At 36.3% G+C, this 26,609-nt stretch overlaps 1 protein-coding gene across 13 annotated transcripts in view; it reads left to right on the forward strand.

The window, feature by feature from the left end:
• Nucleotides 1–25,345, forward strand: part of CCDC14 (coiled-coil domain containing 14) — a 40,204-nt gene extending 14,859 nt beyond the window's left edge. For 4 of the 13 annotated variants that reach the window (XR_015164477.1, XM_086402706.1, XM_086402696.1 and 1 more), the window contains 9 exons: nucleotides 3,928–4,164; nucleotides 4,277–4,371; nucleotides 5,252–5,750; nucleotides 8,070–8,211; nucleotides 8,582–8,693; nucleotides 12,156–12,238; nucleotides 18,600–18,818; nucleotides 18,891–19,023; nucleotides 23,241–25,345. Coding sequence is in view for 11 of the 13 variants with exons in the window: in XM_086402706.1 (XP_086258832.1) it covers nucleotides 8,635–8,693; nucleotides 12,156–12,238; nucleotides 18,600–18,818; nucleotides 18,891–19,023; nucleotides 23,241–24,162 (1,416 nt within the window). In the remaining 2 variants the exon portion in view is untranslated. Of the gene's footprint in view, nucleotides 1–3,927; nucleotides 4,165–4,276; nucleotides 4,372–5,251; nucleotides 5,751–8,069; nucleotides 8,212–8,581; nucleotides 8,694–12,155; nucleotides 12,239–18,599; nucleotides 18,819–18,890; nucleotides 19,024–19,166; nucleotides 21,554–23,240 lie in introns of those variants that run through there. The other 9 variants (XM_086402612.1, XM_086402654.1, XM_086402633.1 and 6 more) reach the window with 4 other exon arrangements.
• The last annotated feature ends 1,264 nt before the right edge of the window (nucleotides 25,346–26,609 follow it).

Genomic DNA, 26,609 nt, shown 5'->3' on the forward strand with positions numbered 1-26,609 from the left:
CAAAGAAATAGAGGAAGACAACAGAATGGGAAAGACTAGGGATCTCTTCAAGAAAATTAGAGATACCAAGGGAACATTTCATGCAAAGATGGGCTCAATAAAGGACAGAAATGGTATGGACCTAACAGAAGCAGAAGATACTAAGAAGAGGTGGCAAGAATACACAGAAGAACTGTACAAAAAAGAGCTTCACAACCCAGATAATCACGATGGTGTCATCACTCACCTAGAGCCAGACATCCTGGAATGGGTAGTCAAGTGGGACTTAGAAAGCATCACTATGAACAAAGCTAGTGGAGGTGATGGAATTCCAGTTGAGCTATTTCAAATCCTGAAAGATGATGCTGTGAAAGTGCTGCACTCAATATGCCAGCAAATTTGGAAAACTCAGCAGTGGCCATAGGACTGGAAAAGGGCAGTTTTCATTCCAATCCCAAAGAAAGACAATGCAAAAGAATGCTCAAACTACCGCACAATTGCACTCATCTCACACGCTAGTAAAGTAATGCTCAAAATTCTCCAAGCCAGGCTTCAGCAATATGTGAACCGTGAACTTCCAGATGTTCAAGCTGGTTTTGGAAAAGGCAGAGGAACCAGAGATCAAATTGCCAACATCCAATGGATCATGGAAAAAGCAAGAGAGTTCCAGAGAAACATCTATTTCTGCTTTATTGACTATGCCAAAGCCTTTCACTGTGTGGATCACAATCAACTGTGGAAAATTCTGAAAGAGATGGGAATACCAGACCACCTGACCTGCCTCTTGAGAAACCTGTATGCAGGTCAGGAAGCAACAGTTAGAACTGGACATGGAACAACAGACTGGTTCCAAATAGGAAAAGGAGTTCGTCAAGGCTGTGTATTGTCACCCTGCTTATTTAACTTATATGCAGTGTACATCATGAGAAACGCTGGACTGGAAGAAACACAAGCTGGAATCAAGACTGCCAGGAGAAATATCAATAACCTCAGATATGCAGATGATACCACCCTTACGGCAGAAAATGAAGAGGAACTAAAAAGCCTCTTGATGAAAGTGAAAGAGGAGAGTGAAAAAGTTGGCTTAAAGCTCAACATTCAGAAAATGAAGATCATGGCATTTGGTCCCATCACTTCAGAGGAAATAGATGGGGAAACAGTGGAAACAGTATCAGACTTTATTTTTGGGGGGGCTCCAAAATCACTGCAGATGGTGACTGCAGCCATGAAATTAAAAGACACTTACTCCTTGGAAGGAAAGTTATGACCAACCTAGACAGCATATTCAAAAGCAGAGATGTTACTTTGCCAACAAAGGTCTGTCTAGTCAAGGCTATGGTTTTTCCAGTGGTCATGTATGGATGTGAGAGTCGGACTGTGAAGAAAGCTGAACGCCGAAGAATTGATGCTTTTGAACTATGGTGTTGGAGAAGACTCTTGAGAGTCCCTTGGACTGCAAGGAGATCCAACCAGCCCATTGTGAAGGAGATCAGCCCTGGGATTTCTTTGGAAGGAATGATGCTAAAGCTGAAACTCCAGTACTTTGGCCACCTCATGCAAAGAGTTGACTCATTGGAAAAAACTCTGATGCTGGGAGGGATTGGGGGCAAGAGGAGAAGGGGATGACAGAGGATGAGATGGCTGGATGGTATCACTGACTCGATGGACGTGAGTCTGAGTGAACTCTGGGAGTTGGTGATGGACAGGGAGGCCTGGCGTGCTGCGATTCATGGGGTCGCAGAGTTGGACACGACTAAGCGACTGATCTGATCTGATCTGATCTGATTAAGACTTTGGAGCCTTTTGGTAATGGCTGTAACATTTATTGAGTTCTTATTATGGGCTAGACACTGATAGTTGACATGTGCTATTTAATTTTTATAACAGTATTATAAAACAGGTAATGCTCGTATTATCATCATTTTTTTGATGAGGAAGAAGAGTCCAAGAGAGGTTAAATAATTTGCCAAAAGTTATTCAGCTAGTAATTGTTAGAGCTCATATGCAAGCCAGGGAAGTATGTTCACAGCAATAGGTTATTACAAAGGAAAGAATAACTCAAGTCAAAATAGATGCATCCAGTATCTCCAACCATTTTCATAGTCCAATAATAATTTAGTAGTAGTTTTCTGTGTTTATTGCTTATAATATTTCATTTGCCTTTAATGTTTTGCTTTTACTTGTAGGTTTTATGCTTTTAGCAGTGTTTTTATTTTCAATAAATTGTGTATGTATTTAGGGAATTCCATACCATTTAAACATTTTTAACTTTTCACTGTTTAAGTAAGGATTAACTTTAATAAAGCAAGTGTATAAATCTCAATAAATATTTGCATATGTGTACATCCATGTAGTTGACCACCCAGTTGAAAATAAAGAACGATTTCAGTACCCTACCAGGCTCCTATCCGTCAGTATTCTCATTATTACCTGTCTCCCCATCCTTGAATAAACACTTTTCTGACTTCTTTCTCGATTGGATAGTTTTACTATCTTTGAACTTCATGTACACTGTGAAAATGCAGCTCTACACTGTAGTCTTGTGTCTGACTCTCACACAGCATCATATCTGTTAACTTCATATAGGCAGTCAGAGTATATCAGTACTTTGTTCTTTTCCATTGCTATATAGTATTCCATCATATGGCTACACCACAATTCATCCACTTCTACTATTCATGACTGGGTTTTCAGTTTGGGGCTACTGCTAATACAGCTGTTGCGAACATTCTTGTACACATTTTAGTAGATGTAATACTCATTTCTGCCAGGTATATTCCCTGAAATATAATTGCTATATCATAAAATATATGTTTAGCTTTGGTAAGCTTTTGCCAAAAAGTATATGTTTTTCTAAGTTTGTTTTGTACTCTGATATAGCCCTGCCTAAAGAAGCTTATAGTTTAGTCAAACAGACAAGAGAGTGAAAGATAAGCAATATAGTACAGTATCCAAGTGATACATGATTTGTATAGACAATATATACTCTGGCATGGTGAAGAGCAGTCACTAGACTGAAATGACTGGAGAAGGCGTCAGATGAGCTTTGGTGAGTTAGGTAGAATTGAATTGAAAGGTATGGTTCATCATGAGTAATAGTATAGGAAAGTGAGAAAAGCATGTAGGTGTCTAAATTGGTCTGACTGGATTGAAAGATTTCTTAGTTGAGGATGATTTAAAGATGGTTGGAAAATTATGTTGTGGTTAGGCTTTTGAGACTTTAAATATCAGGTTAAGGTCTTATTTGAGAGCTCAATGTGTAGATTAAATTCACTTTCTCACTCTAAAAGCTCTGATTTATTTATTGTTGCTGTTATTATCATCATTATCATCAAAGCATCATAATTGTACAAGGTATTCTATCTTTCTGTTCCATTCTCCCTCTCAAGAACATTCCATTTAGTTCAGTCAGTCAATTGTGTCTGACTTTTTGCGAGCCCATGGACTGTAGCACGCAAGGCTTCCCTGTCCATCACCATCTCCCAGAGCTTTCCTCAAACTCATGTGCATCGAGTCAGTGATGCCATCCAACCATCTAATCCTCTATCGTCCCCTTCTCCTCCTGCCTTCAACTTTCCCAGCATCAGGGTCTTTTCCAATGAGTCAGTTCTTCCAGTGAGTCAGTTCTTATCAGGTGGCCAAAGTATTGGAGTTTCAGCTTCAGCATCAGTCCTTCCAGTGACTCCTTTCCCAACTCAAGTGCATTATGAGTAGCATTTAATAGAGATTTTAAAGACATAGTGTAAGTTAATTTTGAGGAGAACCTGATTCATTACTTCCTTTTAAAAAAAGAATTTGAGGTGATTTTCTTTAGGGGTGATCACACTCTGTAAAGTACGTGATGAATCGAGTTACTTTTGAGAGCCCTTTTTTCCTCTAATACCTTTGGTAAAGGTTTTTGAAAAGAACCATATTTCAGAAAAAATTTTCCCCCTTTTTCCATATTAGTATCTTCAGATAAGAAGAAGCAGATACCTAATGATGCTTCTGTTGGAAGTGAAAGAGACTCATCAGATACACTGCAAAACTGGTCACAACAAGACCACTGTGGAATGTATTCACCCTTAATATACCAAGCTCTTTGCGAACATGTGCAGACTCAAATGTCACTGATGAATAACTTGGCTTCAAAGAACAACCCTAATGGAATTCCTACTGCACCTTGCCACACTGTGTCTGGTTCTGGTTAGTATGAATGACGTTTTAAAAAGCATGAATATAAGCTCTAATTAAGTTGCCTGGTAATTGTATAAGCAGTCTGAGATGTGAATGACTTTTTCTCCCTTTTACTTTTTAGAATCTCCGACGTCTTCACCTTCTAGTTATGGTTTACCCACCTCTATCCCAGTCCGGGTACCTCGGCAGCCACCCTGCCCTCCGATGGTTCATTCTGTGAGTGCAGTTTATATACTATATAAGTAATGATTTGCTTTTAGAAATTGTCATCTTGAGAGAAAATTTCATTTGCTGATTGTATCTTAATGCTCTAGGCTGTAAAGACCAATTATTTTTTGAGTTATTTTTTATTAGAAAAGTTTGCCTATTAATTAAGGACAGTGGTGGGCAGGGCGAAGGAAAAAGATTACTAGGGAAAAAAAAATCACCCATACCTACCAGCAAAGCACAATTGCTGTTAACACATTGATAGAGCATGTTCCAGTCATTTAATTCTTTGTGTAGGTTTCATTTTCTGGTTTTAATTTGTTGAGTAAACTTTCTTTTAATAATATCATCATAATTAAATTTTATATAGTTTTACATGCTGCTTTTTTCCACTTAACATTTAATTGTGATTTACCTTTTGTAAATTTTTACTAAGTTCTTACTACTCTAGTGGATATACCATGGTCTGTGTAACTCCTCACCTATGGTTAGACATGTAAATAAATTTTTTACTACTGTAACATTTCTCTAAATATGTTTATGCAGAAGCCTTTTCAGCTTATTTTCTACACTGTGATTTCCCAAAGTGGAAGTTTATTTTAGTCCCAAAGTAGACTAATTTTTGATGCCTTTAAACCATTTATGATATATGTAAACAATCTATTTTGGTCGTGGCTTTATAATGTTCCCATATTACTGAGTGAACTAATTAAGCTTTAAAAATGCAGAATAATGAGCTAAGGGGAAATTGACTTATTCACTGGTAATCTGTAACTCCATCCTGCAAATGTCATCTTCTAACATTTTTCACTTGAGTTTATTGTAGTTAATGCCCACAAGTCAGTGCTCATTATTTTTGAAGTCTTAGCTTGTTTTTTTCTTTCTTTAGGAAGTTCAGACTGATGGTGACAGTCAGTTTGCATCACAAGGAAGAACAACCTCTGTGAACTGTACTGATGATGTTGTAAGGAATTCCTTCAATACCTGTCTTGGAGTTTCATGTAACCTGCCCCAAACTGGCAAACCAGCTACTCCAACATTTCAGCAACTGGGTCTTGCTAACGGGGTTCTGCCGAAAAGACTTTCTGAGGAACCGGACTTACTGAAGTGTTTCCAGACATACATGAAACTGTTGCGTTCTCATCCTGACAGTCCCACTCGCCGCAGCCCCACCCTATTACAGCCAGCTTTCTTGGCTACTCATGAAGAAAAATGTACTAACAAACACATTGGTGAGGTCAGAAGTGAAGGAAAGGATTTAAACATACCTCTGGGAGATTCAAGAATAAAGGATGTGCAGAAGGCAAAAAACGTGAACCAGAGTGCTGAAAAAGTTAGAACTATCAAGTATTTGTTGGGAGAGCTCAAGGCCCTGGTAGCAGAACAAGGTAGATAAGTACTTTCTTTATAATTTTCTGTGGCATGTCATCATTTAAATTCAGAATAATCAACATGAAGTTTGTGATATTTTCCATAGAAGTATGTCTTATGCTAATGAGGAGATGAGTTTTGTCTGTTTTATTCTTATTTTGTGGGTTTTTGCTCCCTGTTGTTTCCTGTGGATTTGAAACGTGCTAGGGAATATCATTCTTTTACTTGTAAGTGTGTGTTCATTCTACTTGATTCAAAGGGACCTTGAAAAGATTCAACCAAAGAAAATTCATAGAGATAAATTTTAAGGGGTTGGAGGACATGGTTAACTCCCTAGAACAGAGTGATAATGTTTCCTACTTTAAAAAGATGTAAAAGTTTTCCTCTCATCATTTATTTAATAACTGTTACAATGTTTAACAAATCTCACTTTGAGAAGGAACCTAAATCTTCTGATGCCCTTTTCAGTTCACTCTTAAGATATTTTAATTAATCAAAAAAAATATCTTGGGTGGAGTTATGAGCCAGGTTGTATTCATTTTCATTATGTATGTATATTCTGAATAATGACTTTCACTTGGAGTTAGTTACACATTTGTCATCTAGAAAACACAGTAATTGATTATGGAAGTTCTAATTGAGTACCTCATATTTGCAGTCTGACAAAAAAGTTACCAAATCTTAAAATTTATCTGTATTAGGATGTAGCACTATTAATCCTGTGGTTCAGTATCTTAAAATTTATCTGTATTATTAGGATGTAGCACTATTAATCCTGTGGTTCAGTATATTAAAATCTCCTGTATTTTCAGACTGTTAATTCATTATTATGCTCTTAAGTAAATACTTAATCATTGGTAACAATTATAATAGTAGTAATATTAGCTATCACTTATTGAGCACCTAGCATGTGCCCAGCACTGTGCTAAGTGTTTTATATGCATTATTTCATTTAATCCTCACAGCAACACTATGAGGTACTATTATTGTCCCCATTTTACAGACGAGGAAACTGAGGCTTGGAGAACAGTATTTCATTTAATCCTCTCAGCAACCCCATGAGGTACTGTTGTTATCCATTTAACCATGAAGAAACCTAGGCTTCAAGAATTAAGTAATTTGACTAAGGTACATTGCAGGAAAATGGTGGAGCCCAGGTCTCTGCTTCTAATGCTTTCATGCAAAAACCCCTCTACAGAGCATTCTGCTCTGTAATTGGGCACAATTACTGTATGCATGTAAACTTTCCATTAAGGTGTTAAAATACTTGTGGAATTGATTAACTTTTTGTAGCTGAATACTTTATCTCTTTTGGATATCAGACAGTTAATATTATATTTATTAAATGTTTTCATTTCCCAGAAATTTTTGTTTAATTGAAGTATAGCTGCTTTACAATGTTGTATGAGTTTCTCCCGTAAAGCAAAGTGCATCAGTTGTATGTATACATATATCCACTCTTTAAAAATTTTCTTCCTGTTTAGGTCACCATAGATCAAGTAGGATTCCCTGTGCTGTACCATAGGTTCTCATTAGTGATCTGTTTTTTACACAGTACTATACGTATATCAACCCTCATCTCCCAGTTCATCCCACCTTCTCCCTCTTTGCTGGCCATAAGCTTTTTTGCTACATTTGTGACTCTATTTCTGCTTTGCAAATAAATTCATCTGTACCATTTCTCTAGCAGTTTACAGAAAATCTGAATAAAAATGAACAAAAATAAAAGGACAAGAGATCTAAAATCTACCTTCTACCTGTATCTTTTTGCCACCTCCCAAATCATCCACTCCCCACAGTCAATGACAAAAATGATACTGCTTTTGATGCTGCATCAAATGAAGTGTAGCCGGTTGTGTTAAATTTACTTTATAAAATTAAATAATAAAACCTTATCTTAGTAGACCCTCCCTCAATATATTTCCAAAATGAATCACCAGAAGTGAATTATTTGCTTATGCCAGGATCAAAGGTTGTGTTGTTAATACTATAATCAATTATAAGAAACCCTTTAGTAATTATAGGAACATGTGGACTAGGAGATATATATATAAACCATCTTCCTACTAGACACTTTAACTGAAAAAAAAATCACTGATATAATAATTCTGTGACTTAACATAAATCTTTAGAATTCTTCTCAATAAGGAAGTGCAGACTGCAGGAAAAAGGAAAATAGGATTTGTATAATAAATTCATAAATAACTGAGTTGAGTTTGTTTATAGTACATATGTATATATGTGAAATGTTTTCTTTTTTAGTAATACATGTGAATAATCTTATCAAAACAGCAATTTATAATACTGTGTTTACTCATTTCTTCTGTTTTTTATAGAAGATTCAGAAATCCAGAGGGTGATTACAGAACTGGAGATGTGTATATCTCTGCTTCCAGCCGTAAGTGCAAACAGAAATATTCAGGTTGAAATAGCACTGGCCATGCAGCCACTAAGAAGTGAAAACGCTCATTTACGCAGGTAAGAATTGCTCTTTGACTTTTTTGTCTCCATGCAAAGATGTCCTATGGCCAGAACAAAAGTGCCTAATGAGATACCTAGGGCTTTGTAAGGAAAGCAGACATGGTCTCACTGTATTTGTACTCTTAATCCCCTGTTTTCCAAATACTGACAGCAGTCTCTAACTCTTCCATTATTTCTGCCCACTAGTGTGTATTTTTTCACAACTTTTTCACATCTGTTGTCGCTTGGTTGGTAACAAATAGAGAGCAAAGTGAACTACATCCGGATATTTATTAGGCTAGTCTAGGCTATGCAGTCCATGGACTGTATCGTCCATGGGGTCGCAAAGAGTCGGACACGACTGAGTGACCTTCACTTTCATTTTCAGGCTATGCAGTGCTTGTGCTCAGTTGCTTCAGGCATGTTCGACTCTGCAACCCCATGGACTGTAGCCTGCCAGGTTCCTCTGTCCACGGGATTTCCCAGGCGAGAATACTGGAGTGAGTTGCCATTTCCTTCTCCAGGGCATCTTCCTGACCCCAGGGATCGCATCTGGGTCTCCTACATTGCAGGGGAATTCTTTACCGCTGAGTCACCTGGGAAGCCCAGAACTTAGTCTCTGCGTATTATTTATCTTGATATTGTGACCGTAGGAAATATCAATAGTTGTTATTTGTTTCTATTTCTTAGAACATTTTTCTTTGATTGATTGATTTTTATTTTTGGCTGCACTGGGTGTTCGTTGCTTTCGTGGACTTTCTCTAGTTGCAGCAAGCAGGGCTGCTCTTTGTTGTGGTGTGTGGACTTCTCTTGCGGTGGCTTCTCTTAGGGCAGAGCACAGGCTCTCGGTGCTCAGGCTTCAGTAGTTGCGGCCTGCAGGCTCGGCAGTTGTGGTGCACGGGCTTAGTTTCTCAGTGGCATGTGGAGTCTTCCCAAACCAGGGGTTGAACCTGTGTCCCCTGCACTGGCAGGCGAATTCTTATACACTGTGACACTGGGTAAGTCGCAGAACATTTTAAAATTGCTTTAGGAGCTAATTTATAAGCCACTTTAGAAAATAAAACTTACTTTATTGGTCACTGCTTGTTTTTAATTTTTTTAAAAGGTATTAGTTTTATGTCTAACCTAATTCTTCGGACTTGGCACCAACATTTCTTGGCTGTGTCCTTAGAGGACAAAGATTATATATCATGCTACTGCCACCGTTTACCTGACCTTCCAAAAATGAAATTATCGAAAAATGAAGAATTTGTCAGATATGCTTTTTATCTCATATGGAAATATGAGATTTCCAGCAGAAGTAGGATTTTTTGTGTCTCTTTGTTAATCTTTGTTTGGAAAGAATCATCCATAATCTCTGTTATAAATAAGAATTGGAATGCATAGGCTCATTCAAAAGTGTTTTTCAGCATTTTCAATCAAAAACGGGGTTTTTTTTTTCTTTTTTGGACATTTTGAAACTTCCTATTCCTTTTTAGCCAGAAAACTGATCTTTCAGGACTTTCTTGGTGTTTATTGCCATCTTGTGGCATTAAAAAAAATGGCTAGCTGCATTGTTTGTTTGGCGTTTGGGTCTGGACAATGTTTATGTGAGACTCCTGACACAGGTCCCTACCCGTAAAATATCTGTAATGACCCATTCATTGTGACCTTGTGGCACATTCCAGAATTTCCTGGATGAAGGCTGTGGGGGGTTCCAGTTAAGCTAGTGAGTGCCGTAATATTTAAAGGGCAAGTTAGAACTCATGACCATTTCCTGATTTTAAACTAAAATACAAGACCATTATGTACCCACGAGGAACAAAGAAATGAAATGGAACTGGGGAGGAACTGGGGTGTGGCATTCAGGCTTTGGCCTGATAATTTGACACATGATAACATAATCCTCCCAGATGGAAGTTACTAGAGGAAGAATAGATTGTTATTTCATTTTATTTTTTAGTTAGAAAATGTAGTGGGAGAACTAGTGAGTTAAGATTTAGACCCTCTGGAGACATGTATGGTATGAGTGGAACCCACAAACAAGATTCAGGATAGAAATGTAAGCTTGGGAGTTATTCACTGACCACATTTTTATTGAGCATTTGCTACAGATCTGGCCCTGTGTAGGTACTGGAGACAATAATGATTAAAAGCAAGTGGTTTGGTATCAGCGTGTAAGTGTTCAATTCACTAAGAACATACAGAGTGTGAACACAACCAAGGGTGCATTGCTGGGGAATAACAGCTTCTTAAGCAGAGAACACAGAAGGAGAAGCCTGTGAAAGAAACCTGAGAAGGAGCAAGTAGGGACTCCTACCAAATGAGATATTTCATTTCCTTATCCTGTCACCAACAAAAAGTGTTATTTCCTTTGAGAATGAAGTAGCAACCTACCCCAGTATTCTTGCCTGGGAAATCCCATAGACAAGAAGCTTGGCAGGCTACTGTCCATGTGGTCACAAAAGAGTCAGAGAGAGACACACACACACACAACTAAGTCCATGGGATCACAAAGAGTCAGAGAGAGACACACACACACAACTAAGTCCATGGGATCACAAAGAGTCAGAGAGAGACACACACACACAACTAAGTCCATGGGATCACAAAGAGTCAGAGAGACACACACACACACAACTAAGTCCATGGGATCACAAAGAGTCAGAGAGACACACACACACACAACTAAAGATCCTGCAACTAAGACCTGGTGCAGCCAAATAAATATATATGTATATATTTTACAGTGTTGTTTCCTTTTATTTTTGTGAATCCTATGGTCATAAAATATCTCCTGTTTTAAATTTGTATTTCTTCATACTAGTGTGGCTGAGAATTTTTCATATGCTTATCAGCCTCTTCTGTTTCTTTTGTGAATTGCCCATTCTTATCATTGGTCATGTTTTCTTTCCCTACTTACTGATTTGTAGGAGCTCTTCAATGTTACAGCCCCTTTGTCTGTTATATGTGTAGCAGATATTTTCTTCCAGACTAATTCTAGAACAAGTTTCAGTTTTGATGTGGTTAAATCCTTTACTTTTTTCCTTGATGATTGCTAGATTTTGAGTATTGCTTAGGAATGCCTTTCCCACTTAAGATTATGTAGATTGCCACCTAAAACTTGTTAAGTTTTGTTTGTTTGTTGTTATATTTTATGTTTAGCTCTTTAATCCAACCTGAATGAATATATACAAATGATGTGAGGTAGGATCTATCGTTTTAGATTTCATAACAGTGATACTTTAGCACAGAATATTTCCAGATAATAATTCTCAAAAGGTATTAGAGATTTTTTTTTTTTAATGTTAACTTCTTAGAAGTAAACACTTGCAGTTCCTTTTGTATGTTCCTATTTGCGAAGCAGCTATATATTATGAAGTTCATTGTGAGGTAGAGGTGGTGCTTATTGGCATTCTCTTTACTTAAATAAAGCCATTAACCTTTAGATCTATTAAAGAAATTAGTAGCAGCATAAGTTTTTGTTTCCCAGTTTTTACACTGCGTGACAAACCAAGCAGTTAGTTGTCTGATAGCAGCTGGTCCTTGTAGGAATTCTGGTTCATAATTACAACAGATCTTTTAAAAGTAGATAATCACTACAGTAATGAAAATACTTCCTGAGAAGGAAGACAGAAGAAAATAGCAAGAGGAGATAGAAATGAAAGAAATAGAAAAACAAGGAAATCACTGAAGAGATAAGAGAACAAAAAAGGGAAGAGGAAAAATAAGTTAACCTTTTTCTGTTGAAGGGGGGTTTTATGCCATCCTGGGCAATCTTAAAAATTATCTCAGGTCTTAAAATAATAGCAGTAGTGTGGTTTTGTTTGTTTGGTTTTTGTCTTATGTTTAGGGACAAGATGGACTTCTGCTCTCCTAGTAGGTGCCACTGTTTATGTTCTCTATTTTAATAGGCTGTCACATGTACACTCTAAAATGAGCTTGGGATTCTTGCATTCATGTTTCTTCATTATTTCATTTAGGCAATTGAGAATTTTGAACCAGCAACTTAGAGAACGAGAAAAAACTCAAAAGGCATCTGGTTCTCTGGAATGCAGCCTTGAATGTAGGTAAAAGAATTGTGAGGACTGATTGTGAACTCTTTATGGCTCTGAAAATGTTGATAAAGAATTGAACTTTCTTAATTACTTTGTCTTAAGTGGACTATTTGTCAAAAAAGTAGGAATGATACTCATTAAAATTTAAAATAGTATAGAAACACAAAAATAAAAGATTTGTGCTATTCCCGATAATCCTATTTTTTTTTTAAAAGTCTGTATTTCCTTTCACATATCTCCTGTTCATTTATAATTGATTTATTTCATAAATGCCTACTGAATATCTACTATTAACAGATGAGTCCTAGTAGAACTACATATGTATTTTTCTTTTGTAAAAATGAGATTGCACACTCCTGCAGCTTGCATTTATTCACTTATTATGTAGTGGATATTTTTCTCTATCAAAATACATAAATATTATTTTTTCTTATTAAAACTAAGTATATATTCTGTTTATGTAGTTCTGTTGTAATGTATTTAAAGTCCTCTGCTGATAGATATCTAGATACTTTCCCTGTTTTCCTAGTACAGATAATCCTCCAGTGAAAACCCTTGTACATGTCTTTGTGCCCATGTGTGACTGTTTTTGTAGATTATAGCCATAGAATTGCTGAGTCAGAGTATTACTGTTTCAGTTTTGACTGATGTTGCCAGATTGTCCTTATGGCTCATAGAGCTTAAAGTAATAGAAAAGAAAAAAAAAAAAAACAGTAACTAGAGGAAAAGACAGGGATTTCTTTTTGTATTCTTGGGAACTTTTCCTAAGCCCAACAAAAACTCACATGCTACAAAGGAAAGATTGGTAAAGCATGTCCCAGAAATCTTTTTCATTTCATGTACAGCAGAATTATAAATAACATTTTATCTTTATTATTATTTTTACACCCTCTCCAACATTTGTTTGTAGATTTTTTGGCAATGGCCATTCTGACTGGTGTGAGGTAATATTTCATTGTAGTTTTGATTTGCATTTCTCTAATAATGAGCGATATTGAGCATCTTTTCATGTGTTTGTTAGCCATCTGTATATCTTCTTTGGAGAAATGTCTGTTTAGGTCTTTTCCCCACTTTTTGATTGGGTTGTTTGTTTTTCTGGCACTCAGTTGTATGAGCTGCTTGTATATTTTGGAAATTAATCCTTTGTCAGTTGTTTCATTTGCTATTATTTTCTCCCATTGTGAGGATTGTCTTTTCCCCTTGCTTATAGTTTCCTTTGCTGTGCAAAAGCTTTTAAGTTTAATCAGGTCATACTTGTTTTCTTTTGTTTTTATTTCCATTACTCTAGGAGGTGGGTCATAGAGGATCTTGCTTTGATTTATGTCATCATATGTTCTGCTTGTGTTTTCCTCTAAGAATTTTATAAGTCTCTGGTCTTAATTTAGGTCTTTAATCCATTTTGAGTTTGTCTTTGTGTATGGTCTTTGTCTTTGTGTTAGGAAGTGTTCTAATTTCATTCTTTTACATGTAGCTGGCCAGTTTTCCCAGCACCATTTATTGAAGAGGCTGTCTTTGCCCCATTGTATATTCTTGCCTCCTTTGTCAAAAATAAGGTACCCATAGGTGCATGGGTTTATTTCTGGGCTTTCTATCTTGTTCCATTGGTCTATATTTCTGTTTTGTGCCAGTACCATACTGTCTTGATGACTGTAGCTTTGTAGTTTAATTTTGAAGTCAGGAAGGTTGATTCCTCCAGCTCCACTCTTCTTTCTCAACACTTCTTTGGCCATTCAGGGTCTTTTGTGTTTCCATATGAATTGTGAAATTTTGTGTTCTAGTTTCATGAAAAATGCCATTGGTAATTTGTTGCTGCTGCTGCTAAGTTGCTTCAGTCGTGTCCGACTCTGTGTAACCCCATAGACTGCAGCCCACCAGGCTCCCCCGTCCCTGGAATTTTCCAGGCAAGAGTACTGGAGTGGGTTGCCATTGCCTTCTCTGCGTTATTTGTTAGGGATCACATTGAATCTGTAGATTGCATTTGGGAGTATAGTCATTTTCACAGTATTGATTCTTCCTATCCAGGAACATGGGTAATATATCCATCTGTTTATACTGTCTTTATTTCATCAGTCTTATAATTTTCTGTGTACAGTTCTTTTGTCTCCTTAGGTAAGTTTATTCCTAGATATTTAATTCTGTTGCGGTGGTGAATGGGATTGATTTCTTAATTTCTATTTCTGAATTTTCATTGTTAGTATATGGAAATGCAAGTGATTTCTGTGTATTGATTTTGTATCCTGCAACTTTGCTAAATTCACCAATTAGCTCTAACAATTTTTTGATACTGTCTTTGTGGTTTTCTATGTACAGTATCATGTCATCTGCAAACAGTGAGAGCTTTACTTCTTCTTTTCCAATTTGGATTCCTTACTTCTTCTTTTCTAATCTGGATTCCTTTTATTTCTTTTTCTTCTCTGATTGCTGTAGACTTCCAGAACTATGTTGAATAATAGTGGTGAAAGTGGACACCCTTGTCTTGTTCCTGATCTTAGGGGGAATGCTTTCAGTTTTTCACCATTGAGAATGATGTTTGCTGTAGGCTTATCATATATGGCCTTTCCTATGTTGAGGTAGGTTCCTTCTATGCCCATTTTTTGAAGAATTTTAATTGTAAATGGGTACTGAATTTTGTCAAATTTGTCAAAAGCAAAAATAGATGCTTTTTCTGTATCTATTGAGATTATCATATGGTTTTTATCTTTCAGTTTGTTAATATGGTGTATCACATTAATTGATTTGCATATATTGAAGAATCCTTGCATTCCTGGAATAAACCCAACTTGATGATGGTGTATGAGCTTCTTGATGTGTTGCTGAATTTTGTTTGCTAAGATTTTGTTGAGGATTTTTGCATCTATGTTCATCAGTGATATTGGCCTGTAGTTTTCTTTTTTTGTGTTGTCTTTGTCTGGTTTTAGTATCAGGGTGATGGTGGCCTCGGCAAATAAATTTGAAAGTGTTCTTTCCTCTGCAATTTTTTGAAAGAGTTTTAGAAGGATAGGCATTAGCTCTTCTCTGAATGTTTGATGGAATTCTCCTGTGAAGCCATCTGGTCCTGGGCTTTTGTTTTTTGGGAGGTTTTTTTATCACAGCTTCAATTTCACTGCTTGTATTTGGGTCATTCATAATTTCTATATCTTCCCTTGGAAGATTGAACTTTTCTAAGAATCTGTCCGTTTCTTCCAGTTTACTCATTTTATTGCCAAATAGTTGTTCATAATCGTCTCTTATGCTGCTGCTAAGTCGCTTCAGTTGTGTCTGACTCTGTGCGACCCCATAGACGGCAGCCCGCCAGGCTCCCCCGTCCCTGGGATTCTCCAGGCAAGAACACTGGAGTGAGTTGTCATTTCCTTCTCCAATGCATGAAAGTGAAAAGTGACAGTGAAGTCGCTGAGTCTTGTCCAACTCTTAGCGACCCCATGGACTTCGGCCCACCAGGCTCCTCCGTCCATGGGATTTTCCAGGCAAGAGTGCTGGAGTGGGGTGCCATTGCCTTCTCTGAATAGTCTCTTATAATCCTTTGTATTTCTGCATTGTCTGATGTAATCTCTCCTTTTTCATTTCTAATTTTGTTGATTTGATTCTTCTCTCTTTTTTTCTTGGTAAGTCTGGCTAAAGATTTGTCGATTTTGTTTATCTTCTCAAAAGAACCAGCTTTTAGTTTTATTAATCTTTACTATTGTTTCTTTCATTTCTTTTTCATTTATTTCTGCTCGAATCTTTACGATTTTTTTCCTTCTACTAATTTTGGGGGTTTTTTGTTCTTCTTTTCCAGTTGTTTTAGGTGTAAAGTTAGGTTGTCTATCTGATGTTAATTCTTGTTTCTTGAGGTAGGATTGTATTGCTATAATCTTTCCTCTTAGGACTGCTTTTGCTGCATCCCATAGGTTTTGACTTGTTGTTTTCACTGTCATTTGTTTCTAGAAATTTTTTGATTTCCCTTTTGCTTTCTTCAGTAACCTGTTGATTATTTAGAAACATGTTCTTTAATCTCCATGTGTTTGTGTTTCTTACAGTTTTTTTTTCTTGTAATTGATATCTACTCTCATAGCATTGTGATCAGAGAAGATGCTTGATACAATTTCAATTTTCTTAAATTTACTGAGGTTTGATTTGTGACCCAAGATGTGGTCTACCGTGGAGAATGTTCCATGTGCACTTGAGAAGAACGTGCATTCTTCTGCACTTGGATGGAATGTCCTGAAGATATCAATGAGATCCATCTCATCTAATGTATCATTTAAGACTTGTGTTTCCTTATTAATTTTCTGTTTTGATGATCTGTACATTGGTGTGAGTGGAGTGTTAAAGTCTCCTACTGTTATTGTGTTACTGTTAATTTCTCATTTTATGTCTGTTAGTGTTTGTCTTATGTATTGAGGTACTCCTATGTTGGGTGCATAGATATTTACAATTGTTAAGTCTTCCTCTTGGATTGATCCCTTGATCATTATGTAATCTTGTATCATGTAATCATTATCTCTTGTAATCTTCTTTATTTTAAGGTCTATTTTGTCTGATATGAGGATTGCTACTCCAGCTTTCTTTTGCTTCCTGTTTGTATAGAATATATTTTTCCCTCCTCTTACTTTCAGTCTGTATGTGTCTTTAGATATGAAGTGGGTTTCTTGAAGACAGCATATATATGGGTCTTTGTATCCATTCAGCCAGTCTGTGTCTTTTGGTTGGAGCATTTAATCCATTTACATTTAAAGTAATTATTGATATATATATTCCTGTTGCCATTTTCTTAATTGTTTGGGGTTGATTTTGTAGATCTTTTTCTTCTCTTGTATTTCTTGACTATATAAGTCAGTTTAACATTTGTTGTAAAGCTGGTTTGGTGGTACTAAATTCTTACTTTTGCTTGTCTGAAAAGCTTTTTATTTCTCCATCAATTTTGAATGAGATCCTTGCAGGGTACAATAAATTGGTTGTAGATTTTTCCCATTCAGTACTTTAACTCTGTCCTGCCATTCCCTTCTGACCTGCAGAGTTTCTGCTGAAAGATCAGCTGTTAAGTGTGTGGGGTTTCCTTTGTCTGTTACTTGTTGCTTCTCCCTTGCTGCTTTTAATATTCTTTCTTTGTGTTTAGTCTTTGTTAGTTTGATTAGTATGTGTCTTGGTGTGTTTCTCCTTGGGTTTATCCTGTATGGGACCCTTTGTGCCTCTTGGACTTAATTGACTATTTCCTTTACCATGTTGGGGAAATTTTCAACTATAATCTCTTCAAAAATTTTCTCATACACTTTCTTTTTGTCTTCTTCTGGGACTCCTGTAATTTGAATGTTGGTGCATTTTATATGGTCCCAGAGGTCTCTGAGACTGTCCTCAGTTCTTTTCATTCTTTTTGCTTTATTCTGCTCTTCAGAAGTTATTTCCACCATTTTATCTTCTAGCTCACTGATTTGTTCTTCTGCTTCAGATATTCTGCTATTGATTCCTTCTAGAGTATTTTTAATTTCAGTAATTGTGTTGTTTGTCTCTGTATGTTTATTCTTTAATTCTTCTAGGTCTTTGTTAATCGATTCTTCCATTTTCTCCATTTTGTTTTCAAGGTTTTTTATCATCTTTACTATCATTATTCTGAATTCTTTTTCAGGTAGTTTGCCTGTTTCCTCTTCATTTATTTGGACTTCTGTGTTTCTAGTTTGTCCCTTTGTTTATGTAGTATTCCTCTGCCTTTTCATTTTTTTTTTTAACTTATTGTGTTTGAGGTCTCCTTTTCTCAGGCTTTAAGGTTGAATTCTTTCTTCCTTTTGGTTTCTGCCCTCCTAAAGTTGGTCCAGTGGTTTGTGTAAGCTTCGTATAGGGTGGGATTTGTGCTGAGTTTTTGTTTGTTTGTTTGTTTGTTTGTTTGTTTTTCCTCTCATGGGCAAGGGTGAGTGAGGTGGTAATCCTGTTTGCTGATGATTGGGTTTGTATTTTTGCTTTGTTTGTTGTTTAGAGATGTCCTGCACAGGGTGCTACTGGTGGTTGGGTGATGCCGGGTCTTGTATTCAAGTGGTCTCCTTTGTGTGAGTTCTCACTATTTGATACCCCTTAGGGTTAGTTCTCTGGTAGTCTGCGGTCTTGGAGTCAGTCCTCCCACTCCAGAGGCTCAGGGCTTGATCTAGTCAGTCACCAGCGCATCTGCCTCCTCCCCCACGGGGTGCACCTCCAGCCACAGAGACTTTGGATTGGGGAATGAGAGCGGCCCTGTGGTAAAGAACTGCTCCTGGGTGACGAAGCAGAGCTGCACGCAGTAGTTCAGTTTAAATTTTGAGTTGCATCTTCCAGCAGAAGCTTCCTCACCTGACAGGACACCTCGCCCCCAGGTTTGTACTTTTTAATTGAGGTAATAATTATTTGTTCAATTTTGTCTTACAGTGTCTTCTCTTCAATCATTGAACAAGTCACTGCAAAATCAATTACAGGAGTCATTAAAGAGCCAGGAATTACTGCAGAGTAAAAATGAAGAGCTCTTAAAAGTGATAGAAAATCAGAAAGATGAAAACAAAAAATTTGCTGGTATATTTAAAGAGAAAGATCAAACTTTACTTGAAAATAAACAGCAATTTGACATTGAGACAACAAGAATGAAAATTGGTATGTGTTTGAACTGTAGTCACAGTCACTTTTTAAAAGGTAATACTGAAACTGAAACTTTTGTTGTTTTAGAATTGGAGGAAGCCTTAGTCAATATGAAAAGCTCCCGGTTTAAGTTAGAAGCTGCTGAAAAGGAAAATCAGATATTGGGAATAACATTACGCCAGCGTGATGCTGAGGTGACTCGACTGAGAGAATTAACCAGGTGATGTTGACATTATTTGAATAACTTATGCCTTTTGTTAGATATATTTATAAACTTCAAAATAATTTCAGACCTGCCTTCTTAACCTTATCCTTTTCTCAGTGTTTTTGCTAATTTCTAAGGATATTTTTCTTCTGTTCCAGTTAAATTTCAAACGTGGCTAAATTCCTTTTTAAACCATGTGATTCCTGGCAAAGGAGTCTGATGAGGAACCGAAGACTTGTTTAGCAAATGGTTAAGAACTCTCTGAAGCCAGAGACACCTGAGTGGAATTCCAGCTCTATCATTTATTAGCTGTATGACTTTGAGCAAGATAGTTAACCTTTCTAAACCTTAGTTATAAAGTGGGGGCATGATTAGGGTTGATAAGAGGGCTAAGAAATCATTCATGAAAAGCACTTAGCACAGTAAGCCCTCATTCATAGGATCTTGGGTAAGTTATTTAGCCTCTTTGAACCTTATTCATTGCATTAGTAAAGGGATTTGATAATAATTTCTAAGATTCCTTTGTTCCTTAACATGTCTTAAATAAATAGAACCACCTCACTCAATTTTTATATGATGTTCTTTTATAAAGTTCAGTTTTCTCTTGAGGTGGTTGACAAAAATTGGATTTTCAACTGATTTTTTTCAGTCCTAGAGAAGTCAGTTATTTTAGGCCTGAATTATATATCATCAGATCTGACCATGCTTTTGACTGATCCTGGAAAGTCATAGTTCTAAATATAAAGCAATCCTGAATATAAAACAATCTTCTTTGTATTTCAAATGAAAAGACCCGTTTTGAATTATACACTTTTTCCCCACTTTGAGTTATAATTTTTAGAGAATAAATGATATATAGATACATGGTGGTGGTTTAGTCACTAAATTGTATCTGACTCTTGCAGTCCTGGCAGGACTGTAGCCTGCCAGGCTTCTCTATCCTTGGGATTTCCCAGGCAAGAATACTGGAATGGGTAGTATTTCCTTCTCCAGGGGATCTACCTGACCCAGAGATCAAACCCACATCTCCTACATTACAGATGGATTCTTTTACTGCTGAGCTACCAGGGAAGCCTATATATATATAAAGAATATTTATTAGTTTTGTAAATACATTTGAAATGACTTTATATAAGCTATGTTAATATAGAAATATTGCTTCCCCCCACATTCATATTTCACAGAATAATTTCACTCAAACTTTTTTTGAACAGTGAGAAAAGCAAAATGTACTTCTTGTATCCATGTAGTGTTAGTGTTAATTAGGCTCTAGTCAGAGTTTCTGGAATATTGGGTTATACCACTCTTTTTCCAAGTTAATTATGAGGATGCCCCTTCTTATGAAAGTCTTTATAAGGCCTCTAAAGAAAAGCATCTTCTCTTTTCTGAAGAGTAATTTAGGGTAAAAACTTTGTTATCTTTATTTATGGTAAAAGAAGTTAATCATAAAAAAACCACATATTTTATGATTTTATTTCTAAGAAATGTCCAGAAAAATGCTAAGATTTACTCAGACCAGATTGCCTTTTAAATTTAAGAGCAAAACAGACAAAGAATACTCTTTGAGCTTAGTTGTCAAAATTCACCCACATTGGTGACTTGTAATGTGTTTGGTGTTACTCTAGGCAATTCAATTAATTAGGAATATCCCTAGTACTATAGGTGGGCTACTGTGACAATTTACATTTTACTTCTGACATTAGAGCATAAGTCAACAACACTTGACAATACAGATAAATCTTCATGTTCGCCTACTCCATCTCTTTTTCCTATAGCCATGTAACCTCAGTCAGATATGTGTGTGTGTGTATTTTTTTTTTTTTTTTTGCATGTGTTAAATAGTCTCAGAGATTTGACAAAAATTTTAAATGCCTTTCTCAGACTACTGGGGAGGGATAATGGAGCTAGAAGTTTCACATACAAGTGCTAAACAAATTTCCTAAACCATTTCTTCTCCAACTTTGAATAGTTTTGAAATACATCTTTATTATTATTTTTAGATTTTACTAGAATGCGTGTTATAATACCATTAAAATGTGAGGAAAATTAATATATTTTTCAGTAAATAAGTAGTAAATATTCTTCTGATAGTTTCTAAGAGCACTCATACAAGTGCTGATATTTATTTAAATTAGTATAGTTTTATAAATAGCCAAGAAAGGACTTTACATTTTTATGAAAATACACCAGTTTTCCAAGCATTAAAAATCATTGTGTTTAGCTGAGTCTCATGTAATAGAAACACAGATATATCTACTTGGTAGCTATTTAGGTGCTTGTATTGCTTCCTTTAAAATTTTGGGATAGTTTTATCTCTATTTACAGAGATTTTTCTTTTAATTTCAAAGACAGTTGTAAGTCACATTTGTTTACACATGAGAAACTTAATGATTGCATTTAATTTCCAGAGATTAAACTCTTATTACATGTCCCTTTTTGTATTGTGAATTTTGTACAGAGCAAAGATAATATTTCTAATTAAGTCTGAAAAGGAACTTCAACATAAGGATTTCTTTTCTAAAAATAAATGAAAATAAAAATGTCAGTATGCTGTCTGGTTCAATTAACTAGTGGTCATTACTCATTACAGCACTTCTTTAAAGATGGTTTCTAAAGCATGCTTTTTATCTTTTAATAGTAGCTCGTTAGCTTCTTGAAAGAGGTACGAAAAAAGTGGCTGGAGCCATTGCCATTTAAAGGGCAATCAGAACTCAAGACATAGCATGTTTAAGATGACAGTGTATGCCAGGTTGGGAAAGAATGTTTTTTTCCTTTTGTAGGAAAAGAATCACTCATTCTATATCCAAAGATATTAATATAATCACTGCTAACTGTTTGATACAGAGATTTCCCTTTATTATTTTATTTGGACATGTATAACTTTTTCCAAAAATAGTATTGTTACTGTGTTGCGTATGGCCTACTCTTTTAAATTTAACCTTGTATAATGAACATTTTCCTATCAATAAATATTCTTTACAAATGACTATAAAAAATGGCTATGATGTAGTAAGACTGTAATATACCTGAATCAGTCCACAGTATTTGAAGATAAAGATATTAAGTTCATCAATTTTCTGTTATAAATTGCATCTTTGTAAATATATCTTTGGGTGCAGCCTGTTGGTGAATATCAGTAGGTTAAATTCCTAGAAGTGCAACTTGGTGGGTCTAAAGGTGTGGGATATGAAAATATTAAGATTTCTGATATAATGCTATTTTGCTAGGGGAGTGTACACTCCCACTTTGCCTCTCCAAGCCTTTTTAACAATGGATATTCTTATTTTCCTATGTTAGCTTGATAGGCCAAAAAAAATCGTATTTAAAAAATTTTAATTTCTCTGATAAAAGTCAAACTTTAAAACATACTTACTGACTCATTGTAATCTTTTAAAATTACCTGTTAATGTTCTTTGTATCTTTTTTTTAAATTGGTGTGTTTCTTTTTCTTATCTATATTTAAGAATATATATGATTCCATTCAAATAGACTAAGGTCTTGGTATAAAATGGTTTTAAGAGGACTACTAATAAAAGCTGTCACCAGATGGAAACTGTGCTAAGCACTTTACCCTTATGTTTTATTATTTTATCTTATTTAATGTTCATTCTAAATGTGAAGTAGTTATCTTCATTTTGCAGTTGAGGAACTTGAGATTCAGAAAGGTTGAACAGCTTGCTCAAGATCACAGCTAGCAATAGTGCTAGGATATGAATCAGTTTCTGTCTGACTTCAGACCCTGTGTGGTTTTCCTTATATCGCACTTTCCCTGGAGTCTAGCTGTCAGTTATACCTAAGTATACTGGATAATTAAATTATGTCTAACTATCCTTTTTTTCGCCAGTATTGTTCCAATATCCTTTCCATATATGTTTTGAATGTAGAGTAATAGTTACTAACACAATCCACTAACAAATGGGTAGTATATTTACCATTTTGCAGTGTTGCTCAAGAATAAAGCATCTCTACCTTAAGAGAAAATTTTTTCTAAGCCTCCATTTTTAGATATAATAGTATTAGATTTGATGCAGACTAAGATCTTTTATCAATTGTTACTTTAATTTACTCTTTGCAGAGCATATTCTGTGATTTTGTGCTTTTAGTTGCTTTTTTCCATATTAAGAACCAGGTGCTTGCCTGAGATACTTTCTTTTAAAGATGAGAGGAATATGTAAGTAAATGAAACAAATGGGTAAAAAGAAATAATTAGTGTACTAAATTCTTCTTAACAGAACTTTACAGAGCAGTATGGCAAAGCTTCTCTCAGATCTTAGTATGGACACTGCTCGCTACAAGCCTGGGAATAATCTTACCAAATCACTTCTGAACATTTATGAAAAGCAACATCAACATGACCCAATCTCTGCTCACACTTCCATAATGAGCTACCTAAGTAAGTTAGAACCAGATCACACTCTTATTACACATCCAGAGCCTGTTTCTACAATTGACAGTGAGGAAAACATGGTGCCAGATAGACCTTATGAAAATGTTCTGCCCTCCAAAGGCCCTCAGCATAGTAATACCAGGAGCATGGAGGAGGTATCAGCCCCTGGAATTGTTCCTGCCCTTTCAAAACGGGAGTCTGATGAGGAAAGTGAAATTACAACCTTAGTAGAAGATGAGCATAATTTGGATAAAACAATTTACATTCCATTTGCTAGAAGCACTCCTAAAAAGAAATCACCCCTGTCTAAGAGATTATCCCCCCAGGCCCAGATCAGTGTAGCTCCACCACAACCAGTCAGTGGACTTGTTGCTGAAAAAGAAAAGAAACTGTGTGCACCTGGAGTTTGTTCCTCTTGCCAAAAGGAAGATGCACCTGACAAACTTCGCAGAACAGCTGATCTGGAGGACAAGCAGCTCCTCAAGAAAATAAAGGAAGCCATTTGCAAGATCCCTCCTGCCCCTGAGGAGGAATCGGCGGCCTGTCACGGCCCCTCCGCTTGTCAGAACAGCAACGTTCAGGTGAAAAGCAGTGCAGTCTCTGACGGTAGCTTTTTAAACTCTGAGTTAACTTCTGACTGGAGCATCTCTTCTCTCTCCACGTTCACGTCTCGTGATGAGCAAGACTTCCGGAACGGCCTTGCAGCACTGGATGCCAACATTGCCAGACTCCAGAAGTCCTTAAGGACTGGTCTTCTGCAGAAGTAAGCTCAGAAGAAAGGAAAAGTTGTTTTTAAGAATGGAACTTGGCTACATTGAATGTATATTTTAAATTTCTTTAGAGAAAAGTTTTATATTATGTGTGAAATAAATTGTATGAATAATACATTTATCATTGGAATATATTGACACTAGAGCTTATAAAAACAAGTCATCTTAAGAAACTGACATATGTTAAGAGAAGAAAGGTTGTGTGTTACTAGAAAAATGCTGTATTATAAATAAAATTTAGTATTATTAGAGTTTATTCTTACTCTGCTGGGCTAAGAATACAGGTTGGAAGGAATTTCTGGTTGTTGTAAAGGATAATGGGAAGGGAGTCTCCGGGTACAATTTACTATATTAAAACTAGAGTTTTTTTTTCTCTTTCAGGATTCCTGTTTGTTTTTTAATGGCATTGTGTTTTAATGTGTGATGTTCTGTGCTATACAGGCTGGTGTTGTTGCTCAGACATATACACATTTATTTTAAGAGAAAAAGTGCCAGTATCTCCATTTTAAAAAAAACAAACGTTGATTGGTCTTAAAAAATACAGACAATATCCTAAGTTAGCATATGGTTTCTTAACACTTTAGCACTTTTATTTATTTTTGTCACAGATACATTGAAGATCATTAAAAGGTAAAGTCAGACTAATAAAAAAAATGCTAAGATAGGTTTTGGTTTTGTAAATTTGTTTTTTTAAATAAATAAGTGTTTATTTGCTTTTTGTCATTATATTTGAACATGATGGATTTTATAAATCTTGTACTGATTGTACTTCTGCCTTTCTGGGCCGATTTTTTTCCCCCCAGCACTTTAGCTGAGAGCATTCTCTATTCTGTAAATGGTATGGGTTAGGCTGATCTCTGCTTCTCTAAACTAGCACTTTCTAACTATTTGGTGTCATCTCCTTCCATGTAAATAGCACAGTTTAACTCTCAGAAAGCTGCATATTGTGCTGTGACTGATACTTCATACAAGTCGCCTGCCTGGTGTCATTTTATTTGGTGCTTGGGCAGGCTTTAGCATAGAGTGTTCTGCTGGTCCCAGAACCACCTCCTGCTGTTTTTAAGTGTTGGGGCTACAACTTCTAGAGACCCAGATAGAGTCTCTTTAACATGTTCAGATTTTATAGAAAGAGATTTCTTAGGCCTAAATATTAAATGAATTTTAAGCTGTTTTCGCAGAATTGTCTGTTGTTTATAATTTCTTCTGCTGCTGCTGCTGCTGCTGCTGCTAAGTCAAGTCAGTCGTGTCCGACTCTGTGCGACCCCATAGACGGCAACCCACCAGGCTTCTCCGTCCCTGGGATTCTCCAGGCAAGATCACTGAAGTGGGTTGCCATTTCCTTCTCAATTTCTTCTAGTATTCATAAATTAATTCCTTAGTTTATGTGGAGGTAGTAGATCACAAGCCTTGAACACGTAAGTTGAGAAATACAGTTCAGAAATACAAAATAGTAAAGCAAGGAAGGAAATTGTGTCATATGTCTACACCTAAATATTCAGTTGTTATGCATATGCAGAAGTAAATTCTTAAAATTATCATGGGATTTTCAAGAAGATTGTCCTCTTTTACCCTTAATATAAGATGGGTATCTTTACATGCAAAGAAAACCTTTTAATATTTATGGGTTCAGTTAACTAAGATTAATAATTTGATTGGATAACAAATGAGACTGGAATGTCCCCAAGGGACCTTTACGAGGCGCTTACTGTTTATTTGGTAAAAGACACATACATGTCACAAAAACATGAAAGAATTTGGTTAAACTTTAAGATGGAATATGATCCTAGCAAAACTGAGGGAATAGACAATGACTTTCATAGAAATTTAAAATAGAAAGAAGCCCCAGTATGGTAGCAAGCAAGTATGAGCTATGCTCGGTCATGTCTAACTCTTTGCAACCCCGTGGACTATAGCCTGCCAGGCTCCTCTGTCCATGGGATTTTCCCAGAAAGAATACAGGAGTGGGTTGCCATCTCTTCCTCTAAGGAATCTTCCTGACACAGGGATCAAACCCATGTCTCCTGCATTGTAGGTGGATTCTACCACTGAGCCACTCAGTTCAGTTCAGTTACTCAGTCATGTCCTACTCTTTGGGACCCCATGAACTGCAGCACGCCAAGCCTCCCTGTCCATCACCAACTCCTGGAGTCCACCCAAACCCATGTGCATTGAGTCGGTGATGCCATCCAACCATCTCCTCCTCTGTCGTCCCCTTCTCCTCCTCCCCCTAATCCCTCCCAGCATCAGGGTCTTTTCCACTGAGTTAGTTCTTCACATCAGATGGCCAAAGTATTGGAGTTTTGCTTCAACATCAGTCCTTCCAATGAACACCCAGGACTGATCTTTAGGATGGACTGGTTGAATCTCCTTGCAGTTCAAGGAACTCAAGAGTCTTCACCAACACCACAGTTTAAAGCATCAGTTCTTTGGCACTCAGCTTTCTT

Source organism: Bos grunniens, chromosome 1 (genome assembly GCF_055505025.1).
Source record: "Bos grunniens cultivar Pamir isolate PY7600 chromosome 1, Bosgru_T2T1.0, whole genome shotgun sequence".
Classification (NCBI taxonomy): Eukaryota; Metazoa; Chordata; class Mammalia; order Artiodactyla; family Bovidae; genus Bos; species Bos grunniens.